Source organism: Emydura macquarii, unplaced genomic scaffold (genome assembly GCF_026122565.2).
Source record: "Emydura macquarii macquarii isolate MOO-44397 ecotype Brisbane River unplaced genomic scaffold, CSIRO-AGI_Emac_v2 contig_629, whole genome shotgun sequence".
NCBI classification, from domain to species: Eukaryota; Metazoa; Chordata; order Testudines; family Chelidae; genus Emydura; species Emydura macquarii.
In genome coordinates this window covers 9,627,977-9,638,084 of record NW_027130766.1, presented here as the reverse complement: position 1 = coordinate 9,638,084, position 10,108 = coordinate 9,627,977, and the positions used below count along the sequence as shown (strand labels likewise).

General features: G+C 59.8%; 1 protein-coding gene across 1 annotated transcript; it reads right to left on the bottom strand.

Moving 5' to 3' along the window:
* Positions 1–1,184: 1,184 nt before the first annotated feature.
* LOC137148320 (uncharacterized) lies at positions 1,185–8,904 on the bottom strand. The gene is made up of 5 exons (XM_067540966.1): positions 8,727–8,904; positions 8,404–8,507; positions 4,372–7,314; positions 2,931–3,139; positions 1,185–2,183 (listed from the first exon to the last, which is right to left on the bottom strand). Exons 1-5 carry the CDS (start codon positions 8,902–8,904, stop codon positions 2,114–2,116), a joined length of 3,504 nt encoding a protein of 1,167 aa, XP_067397067.1. The 3' UTR covers positions 1,185–2,113.
* Positions 8,905–10,108: the final 1,204 nt, after the last annotated feature.

The window sequence follows — 10,108 nt, the reverse complement described above, 5'->3', positions numbered from 1 at the left end:
CCCAACTCAGCAATCCCCCTGGGGTTCATTTTGTCAGAGCCCTGTCCCATCCGTCTCACGCTTCTTCATGTAACTGAAGAAATTTGGAACCAATACGTAAAATCTGAAATTCTCACCAGTCTGTCGATAATTCAGATCAGTAACTGGGAGGGGAGCTGAGTCTGGAGGAGTCAACACCTCCCTGGCGTGTTTCAAACAGCACCGGGCTCACGTTTGCAAAGGGGGGCTAGTGGATTTAGCAGCCGTCCCTCAGCTGAGAAGTGCCACTACCTGAAAGGTGAGTGGAATGACCCTGCGAGGTGAGCAGGGGGCGCTCGTACCAGCTACTGATGTGACCTGAGGCTGGGTAGAACTGGCCCCCTGGTTAACAGGAACTTATGGGTGAGCATAAACCAATGTTGGAAAATAAAGGGCTGCTACGCTGCTGGGCCAACCCCTAAGGAGCCTTATGCCTAAACCCTAGAGACCATTGGCAGGCGTGAGCTTCTCCTCCCGCCTTTGCACCCCACCCTCCTCCTTCCCCCTTTGTGGTGGGACTGAGTGTCAAACAGACTCCCTGCCTCTTGAAGAATGTGCTGAACAGAAAAGACAAGCCTGAGCCCCTCGAGCTAGCTGAAGGACGTCTTGGTGCCTGGCTAAATATTCTTAAGGACACTCAGAATCTTAGAGCTGTTAAACATTCATTCAAGCTTTGTCCTGCTGCTAGAACACAACAGCGGGAACAAGGCTGCGTCATCTCTTAGGTGAACAGCTCGCCTGTCCTCAGAGCTGCCGCCCCACTGCAGGGGCAGGGAGCTGTTCTCCGACAGAGGTTCCTGGGCCTAGGCTGAAACCAGTGGGTTGGCTGTATTGCACAGGCCCAATAATTCATCACGTTCCCAGCAGGCTCAAGAACTGAATGGAGTCTCAATGGCAACCTCTCCGCGACAGAGGAGGCTTGTGCTGTGCGGTAGCTAAAGGAGCCTTCACCCCATTGCTCTGGCCACAGATGCACCCGCGTCCTGTGAATTACAGGACGCAGATTTTTGTTCCTGGCTTTTGAGCAGCAGCACCGGCTGCCCGCTGTGAAATGCAACCAGCAGGATCTTACTGCTTTGTCAGAGTGCAGGTCAGCCCTGCCCCCGCTGGTATCCGCAACACCGGTTTAGTTGGACCCTTAAATGCAACATTGTGATCTCATAAAGTGCGACTCGGAGAAAGCCCAGGGGCTGCAGACACGTCAGCCGGTAACGGCCCTTCCGCCTGGGAAGCAGCAGCCGCTGCTCTGCAACCTAGACCCAGTTGTTGCTATACCCGCAGCCGACCAAAGCAAAGGCAGCTGGGTGCGGTTTGAGGCTCCCAGCCCGACACAAACAAGCCCTACAGACCAGCGGGGAATGAGACGTGTTTATTTGGCGTTCTCCACCCGCCAGTTACATGGAATGCGAAGTAACAGCGACCGTGCAATGCTGGGCTCCCTCGACCGTGGCCGGTTGGGGCTATGGGCTCACAGAGCTAGTGCTGCCGTGGAAGCAGAGAGGTTACAGAGAGAGCTCCCTGGAACAGGTCCGTGGGGCAGGGACGGGAGCTCAGGGCTGCCTGTTCGAGCAATGGACTGCCCCAGTTAACACCTAAGAGTAACTGTAGTTCTGCACTGCTACGGGCTGCCCAGGATGCTAGCACAAGGCGCCCCAGTCCTTCGCCAGCGGGGAAGATGCCAGTCCAAAAGCACTGAATACTACAGAGGCGAGCGGAACAGGGATGGCCCAGGCTGACCCTTTCTGCAGCCCAGCACTTGCAGTAACAGTTTAGCATCACGCTGAAAGCCGGGACTGGCTCAGTCTGCAAAGTCTGTAATTCATTCATGCCGAAACAAGCGCTCTGCTGAGAGCGGCTCCTGGTGGCTGGGTGATAAGCTAACCCCCAAGGGGAGCGGGAGCTAGCGGGAGGTTTTACTTCCACAGCAGGGCTGGGTGCTGGGGAGAAGCTGTCACGTGCCACAGGAATCGCGGGCTGGCAAGGGGCACGTGCAGAGGGGAAGCCCAAGCAGAGACTACCCTGAGACGCTGAGTGTTGAACCTGCCTTGTGCAAGCTGGGACGGGAGAGGCTTTTGGCGGCTCAGCCCTGAGACTGTCACTCGATGCCCAGGTTTCTCAGCACAGCGCAGACCTGCCGGAGGTATTGGGAATCCGGGTAGCCGTTCCTGCCAGGGAAGAGGGCGAGGCATAAGGCTGGTAACGCTTCGAGCATGTTCCAAAGGTTACCCCTCCCAGCGACCACGGGAAGTGGGGGCATCTTTCACTATTCCCCCCGCTCCCATTTCACAGATGGAGATGGAGCTGTGGGCCCCACCCCGAAGGGAACCTGGTAGGGCTTAGCGTATCTGGCTCACAGCCCCAGAGCAAGTGGCAGCTCGGGGTGTGGGAGATGCTCGCCACTGAATCAGCTCCCCCGAGTGCCTGCGGCTGAGCAGAGAGGTGGGAATGGGCAGTGGGGCTGGAGTAGCACGAAACATTGCCAAGGGCGTTTGGCTGCTGTCCGTGTTCAGTAATTTCTTATCAGACAAAGCGGCACCTGCAACCCCAACAGCCAGGGTAAGAGACGGGCGCCGTCCTCCTGAGACAGGGCCCAGAAGCATCTGGGGCGCTTGGAGCAATTTCTGGGCGTGCGGCTGTGCTGCGCCCCTAGGGAGCCATTTCCACACCTTGCTCTGGAAGAGCTGGCAGCGGCTGCCTTCAGCCAGGCCCCGAGGTGGGTTTGCTACGAAGCTGGCTGCAGCCCTGGGCAGGTTGCTCCAGCAGGTGCCTTCACACCCAGCTTGGATACACCACAGCACTGAGGGGGACTAGGGCTGGCTCCCGTCCCTGGGTCTCCTGGGGCCACCAGTTACCAGGCCGAAGGCACCCCGGGCCCAGAAACCGCTGCTCAGATGCCAGCAGCCCCGCCATACCTCGCCTTGCCCTTGTCAAAAGAGGTTTTGTGAGGGATGCGGTGCCAGGTCACTCGGTCCTCCGGGTCACTGGGCGTCAGCTGGAAGGTCAGGCCCCGCTCGAACGCTTTCTGCAGCAGCAGCACGATCTGTTTCCCCTCCCTGTTGTCGGGCAGGAAGGCCTCGAAGCGGCCGCCTCTGTACGGTCTCCCGGGTCGGGGGTCTCCAGCCTTGCAATGGGGGTGGGGAGGGGAGAAGGAAGGAAGGAAGTCGTTGTAAAATGAGCCCTGTATGGGAGTTTGCACGGGCGGGGTTGGAGGTTTGCCCCCCGGGAGGCAAAGGGGGGTTTCCTCAGTGGCCGTGGCAATGCTCCCCTTGCTGCAGAGCCAGGGGCAGTTTGTGGGAGCCACGCTGCCCCCTTCCTCCATCCCTCCCCGCCCTGTGTGAGGAGCAAGAGCCGCTGGCGCTGTGGGCGAGCGGGGCTGCAGCGCTGGCTACCAACCAGGCAGCTGGCAGTGAAGAGGAGGGGTTTCCTACACGGGCTCAGGCTCACAAAACCCCTGCTTAGCAAGTCTACAAAAAGCCCTGTCTCAGCTGCGGCTCCTTCTCTCTTCGAGACCATTTCTTTGCATAGCTCAGCCCCGGGGTGACCTGTGGGGGAGGAGACTGCTCTGGGTTATTGCTGAGTTGGAAGGGAAGGTGGGAAAAGGCTTTTCCAGCCCACTGCCAGTAACCCGAAGCACTGGCCTGCTCTGGGGTTAAAATAAGAAATGAAGGGAAGTGATTGGGGAAAAGCAATTGCCACTGAGTGTGCATTATTTTGCCTTTATCCACATTGAATTGCATCTGCCATTTTGTTCTCTAGTCACCCAGTTTTGTGAGATCCCTTGTAACACTTCGCAGTCACTTTGGTCGTAACTATCTTGAGTAGTTTTGTATCATCTGCAGATTTCTGCCCCTCACTGTTTACCCTTTTTTCCAGATCAGCACTGGTCCCAGAACAGATACTTGGGGACCCTGCTACTTTCCACTGTGAAAACTGACCATTTATTCCTCCCCTTTGTTTCCTGGCTTTTACCCAGTTACTGATCCAGGAGAGGACCTCGCTTATCCTTGACATCTTATTTTGCTGAAGAGCCTTTGGTGAGGGATCTTGTCAAAGGCTTTCTGAAAGTCCATGTGCGCTAGCTCCCCTGGATCACCCTTGTCCATATGCTCGTTGACCCCCTAAAAGAATTCTAATAGATTGGCGAGGCGCGATTTCCCTTTATAAATGCCACCGCGTTGATGCTGCCTCAACATGTCACGTTCAGCTATGTATCATAATTCTGTCCTTTACTGCACCGCCCAACACAACAGGGCCCTGACCTCTGACTGGGACTCTTAGGTCCTTCCCCAATGCCCATCATAACAGGGCAGCGGAAGGCCCTTGGGGCGGACTCGGTGCTGACTGGCTACCTACCTCCTGCAGCCCGTCAGGGATGTCATAGATGATCTTGAGCGTTGGGTCTCGGTAGTAGCCAGGCAGGCTCTGGGCCAAGGTCATGATCTTGATCGTCCCTTTAATCACCCTCACGCTCCCAGGGGAGCTGCAGCAGGCTGGGTGCGTGTCTTCTGCTGCGAAACAAGTCCTGCACAAGGCGTGGCCACACGGGGCGCAGCAGGTCGCCACGCACGAGCTCTGGCACGCATCACACTTCCCAAGCTTGTGCTCGTGGGCTTCCTGCCCAGGGCTGGGGCCCCTCAGCTCCCGCTCTGAAAGCCCAGCCTCCTGCGTGTCACCGTCGCCAGCTGCGAGCAACTGTCCTCCCTGGCTCATAGAGTCCCCAGAGCCTGGCTTGGGGGATCGCTCCGCTGCAGCCCTGGCTGGCACTGCAGTCACAGAGCTAGAGAGCCAGAGGGGCAAGGAGTGCGGGACACCATCTGCTGCATGAGCAGGGGGCTTTGGGCTTCCCCCTGCCTCACTGGGACCTCCTCGGCTCTTGTCTCTTGCCAGCTGGAATCTGTCAGGCAGGACCCGCTTGATCCTGGCTGCCTCCGGCTCACCAGCTGGCCTCTCCCCCTTCTGCAGCTGCTGCAGGTCCCTTGGGCTGAGGCTCTGACTGTCCACCAAGCTGGCGTCAAGGTGGCCACTGCCTCCCTGCATGTCCTGCGCGTCGCTGGGAGAACTCGGGTCCCTCTGCCCCACCACTGGCTGGTCGTTACTGGTTTGCGCGGGGCTCCACAAGGGACCAGACAGTCTCATTTGGTCAGCACCATTCAGCTGGGGAACGGTCTCCAGCACGTCTGACAGGCCGACTGCCCGGCTGACATCCAGCTGCTGCAGTCCCTCCAGGCTATGGTGATGCTCAGGAGCCAGTGGTGGTTCCTGGATTTTCCTCGGCTGCTCCTTGGACAGAGCTCTCTCTGGCCCTGGAGACGGGGCAGAAAACTTCAGAGCTCTGCGCCTCCTGGCAGAGAACCTCTGGAACTCCTCATTGACTCTCTGCAAGGTTTCCTTGGGGCAGGTGAGATGCAGTTTGTACCTGTCTCTGCTGACTCGGACCTGGTTGGAGCATCCTTTCAAGAGGCTGCACAGTTCGTTCAAGGCCTCATCGCTTGGCCCCTCCACATCAAGTTCGGAGTAGCTCAGGCTCTGGTCCACGAGGTCGGGACAGACAGTCAGCCAAAGAGACTCCATCTTCCACTTGGCCTGGAGAAGCTTTGCCCTGTCCTCGGCTGTGAGCGTCAGCACGATGCGGTCTCTGCCACTGCGCTCTGTGAGCAGGACCCTTCCCTCCTGGCACAGCCCTGCAATCGCAGCGCAGTGAATGTCTTTCAGATAAGCCCAATGCACAGGGTCCATGCTGATCTCCTCCGATACCGCCTGCCCCCCACCGGCTGCCCTGCTGGGCTCTCTGGGCTTCTCGCTTTCCTTCGACTTCGAAATGGAGAAGCTGTTGGAGCGTCTCAGTGGGGCTTTGGACTCGGGCTGCTTGGACTCTAACGCTGAGCAGGTCCCTGTTGTGTCGAAAAGGCTCAAGGATTTGAAGGCACTAGACATGCTGCTGATGGGCTGAGGCTTCATGGGACCAGAGCATTTTAAGCCCCCAAGACTCTGCAAAGTGTTGCTTTCTTTGCCTCCGGCACCCAGAGAAAGCGTCTTTGCTCTCAAGAGCAGGGCCCCCCCCTTCATTCGGTCCAAATCCTTCAGCTCCCTCTGCTGACCTGCTGCAGCTGGCCCGGTGACCACCCCACTCGCAAAGGCGGGCAGGTGCTGCTGACTGCTCGGTGTTGCGGGATCGCTCTGGCCTGGGGCGCCAGCTTCCTTTAACCAGCTGCCAGAAAGCTGCACCAACCCCGTGAGGAGGGAGCTGCGATCCAGCGATGGCTGCATGCTGGAAACAGACACGTCCTGCTTTGGGAAATTGAAGTTGGCAGCTAGTTTGTGTTCCCCTTTAAACTCAAACTTGCCAGGGCTCAGCCTCGGTGGTGAAGGCTGCCCGGTGGGTTCAGGTTTGTCCAGTCCGGGATCCACTCCAGGAAGGGCGGCTCTGTGTGTGGCCAGGGAGGCATCAGGCACCCTGAGAGGGTGCGTGGCTCTTCTCCCACTGCTTAGATCTTGGATGTATTGTTTGGCCTGGGAAACATCAACCAGGTTCCCTATGAGATAGAGATGGCTCTCGTCTTCATGACAAAGGAGCAGGGGGCACAGCTTCTGCAGGTCCCCTAGCAGTGCCCTCTGGGCCCGGGCATCACGGGTCAGCCCCCCCTTGCTGATCTTCTCCCGGCGCAGACTGGCTTCCAGCTGCTGATAGAGCTGCAGCAGTGCCAGGCGGGCTTGCACCACGGAGCTGATGTTCCCCCTGTTCTTCAAGGAGGCCTGGAGGTAGAGAATAGCAATGCCCTCGCTGCTGCAGTCCACCACGTCGACCTGGTGCTGACGCAGCACCCGCTGGTATTCATCGCTGCAGAACTTCTGCATGTAGCGGTAGATGTCCGCGTCCATCACCAAGGAGAAGTCCTCCAGCTGCTCCACGGCTTCGCCCTCCACTGGGTCCCTGTGCAACGGGGGCTCAGACACCTCTTCATACCCCTGGCCCGAGCTTGGCTGCTTCTCCGCCTTTGGCTCTGGCAAGGGGGAGAGGGGCTCCTGCTGGGAATGGGACGTCTCTGTGCCTGTGGCTACGTGGCTGACTCCCACGGGGGGGGCCTGCCCAGCTTGCGGGCTCCCCAGGTTCAAACTCCGCAGCAGCTCCTGGCTGAAGGTCTGCAGCTCTGTGAACGGCCCCTTGACGGTGCACAGCGTCTCCTTGGGGTCGAAGCTGAACTGCACGTTGCTGTAGTGTCGGCGCAGGCTTCTCAGGAGGGTTTTGCCATCCAGGAGCCTCCCGTAGTCGATGATCATGCAGACGCGCACGAAGAGCTGTGGGGACAGGGCCAGAGGCGTCAGAGGGCAACGAATGTCGGCAAACGGTCCCAGTGCATGGGGGCGCTGAACCCCCGGCAGCCCCCTCTCCACCGCCCCAGCATCCTCAGCAGAGACAGGACAAGGGCAGCTGCACAAACCATCTCCCTGCGGCTCCCAGGGTCACTTCAAGGCCAAGTGCCCCCGCCCCGTGTTTGCTCTTCCCAAGGGCAGGCACACAACCCCAGTGTGCTTAGTGCTGTAAGCGCTGCCCGCGGAGACGGCGTGGGCCTGTGCCAAGCAGTGTCTGACTCCCAGGGCAGGGAGTGCGTGGGCGGGAGCCCTGAGCATGGCCAGGCCAGGGCAGGGAGAGCTGCCTCCCGACGCAGGTTGGGCTCCACCAGGCGGCGTCGCTGTAGGGCCGGGCAGCAGTTAACGTGGCAGTGTTGGGGGGCCAGGGCCAACGGCGCTAGCGGCCTCAAGCAGAGCTCCTCCCTGGGCTTGCTGCACTGGCTGCTGCTGGGAACTGAGCCGAGTGCGAGTTCAGTACAGCCACAGCCTCAGCCCTGTGTGCGGGGAGCTCTGCAACCAGCCCCGGCCCAGGGAGCCCAATTTCCCCTGTCTATTAGTCTAAGGCCTCTGCGCATGGAAACAGGACCTCAGCCGCTTCCCCCTCCGCCCTCTGTCTCTGACATCACACATGGTGGCCATGGAGATGATGGTGATGTCACAGCCAGCAGGCTCTGATGGCTGTGTGCCTCTTTGCACACTGTATGATGCCAAAGCCAAGAGCAGCAGGATGGCACCTGGCCGCTGCCCCAGCATAATGAAATGAAATGGGAGGAACAGGAGCCCTTCCCCTAAACGCCCCCATGAGGAAAATCTCTCCTGCTTTCATGGCTAATGAAATGGCGGAGAAATGAGCAGAAGGCCCTGCATGGCCCCTCGTGAACATTTACTGTCTAATGGAAAGAAGGAGCAGATTCTCCCTCCCTGCATATGTGGGGCAGGTGCGAAGCTGGTCCAGGCCCTGGCTCGGGCTGTGGGAGGCATGTACACAGTCAGCGGGGGCTGCTGCGATCCCGCCCGCGAGACCCCACTCGTTACCTCGTCCGCGCTTGGCTCGGCAGCGTGCGCCGTCACTGTCAGCGGATGTTTCTTTCCACCGATGGATAAAACGTGCTGCTCCACCTTCGGGACCCTCTGAGCCACTGTATGGAGCAAAGCAATAGACAGCCGTCAGCAGGCTGCCCCGGTAAGATTATTCCTCCCTCTCTCCAAACAGGCGGGGGGCCCAATGCCACAGGAGGTGCCCTGACCCTAGGCCTGTGCGTGCAATGCTCACGCTGGTGTCAGACCCTGTGGCAGCCCCCCCCCCCTCCCCCAAGTGCTGCCGGGCTCCCGCGTGCCGGCCAGGCCCCAGGCATTACCTTCTGCTTCCTCAAAGGTGACCAGGGCCCAGGCGGGGGAGCCAGCAGCGATGTTGACATCGGCGATTTCTCCGCCGCCGTTGCGGGCGCGCAGGAAGTGAATGGTGAGCTTGTCTGCGACTCTCTCGGGCGGGATGTCGGTGGGGATCCCCCCCACGCGCACCGTCCGCCCAGCCATGCTGCCAGCCCCTCCTGCAGGGAGGGAGCACAGAAATGAGGCAGCAAGCAGAGCTCCCCAGACTTTCATCACAGCAGCTGTGGTCGCCAGGGAGCCCCAAGGGTCTGGTATGTTTTCTCTGGGTTGAAAGCTCTGGACAGAGTGGCCAAACCCCCTGCGAAAGGAGGGCCATTACCCCCTTCCCCCTGGCAGCAGCAGCAGCATGGCCAACCTATGCAGGCAGGAACAGACTAGACGCCACCTGCATGAGGCTCCCGGCTGAGGTCAGGGCCCCGGCTTCCTGCAGCCAAATGCAGACTGCAGCTGCGGTCCCTGCCTTCATGAATATCCAGCCGTGTCACTCATGTGGAAAGGCACGGGGGGGGGACAGTACTGTCTCCGCAGTGCTGGTAAGGGCTCCAGGCGCTGCCCCCCAGCCCAGCGACCCCTTCACTGCTCATTAGCAAACAGAGGGGCTGAGCTCTTGGATTATTCATGAGCTTCCAATTAACATACACAGATACATCTGAACAGTCCATCAATATTTATGAGGCCCCAGCCAGGGGGCCCCTCTATTCCTGCAAATTCTCATTAAGCCTGGAGGAGCTGGCGGCAAGGTGTCACGGGGAGAGCCAGAGCCAGGAGGCTCAGCACAGCCTCTGCTGGCTGGAAGGACAGTGCCCCCCACCCCTTTCTGTGCCCAAACGCCTCCCCAGCCTAGACCAACACCAGTGCACCAGCTGGGCAAGGGAACAGCCTGGGTTCCTGCTGCCTGAAGCAAAGAGCAATCCGGGGTGAGACAAAGCCTCTCTCGCCCCTGCTGCTCTAAGCCAGCAGGTGCGACCAGCCCCACCGGTGCCATGGATGGATCGGGGCTAGCGCTACGCCCCCTCTGGCCTCTGCATCCGTGGTGGGTTGGGGCCACAAGCGTGGGCGGCTGCGCTGCTTTGCAGCCGGTCTCTCCCTGTGGTTTTCAGACAGCACCTAGCACGGCAGTACCCAGTGGGAAATGGGTTTGGGGTCCCCCCAGCCAGGCAGGTGTCCCCATCACTAACCCTCCAGCACAAGGGGGTTCCTGGGTCCCGGGCAGGCCCACGGCTGCCGGCACAGGCTGAGCACGCGTCTCCCACAGCTCCTCAGGCGCTCAGTGAGAGGGAGAAGGGGCAGGTGCAATATTGAAAGCGGGTGTTGAATGTCTCAGCACGAAGCCTGGCGCGGCGGGGCC

Coding starts and splice junctions, on each gene's coding strand:
- LOC137148320 (XM_067540966.1), bottom strand. CDS start 8,904: ATGGCTGGGCGGACGGTGCGCGTGGGGGGGATCCCCACCGACATCCCG. Junction 8,508..8,726: donor CACCTTTGAGGAAGCAGAAG/GTAATGCCTGGG, acceptor TGCTCCATACAG/TGGCTCAGAGGGTCCCGAAG. Junction 2,184..2,930: donor TTTGACAAGGGCAAGGCGAG/GTATGGCGGGGC, acceptor CTTCCCTGGCAG/GAACGGCTACCCGGATTCCC.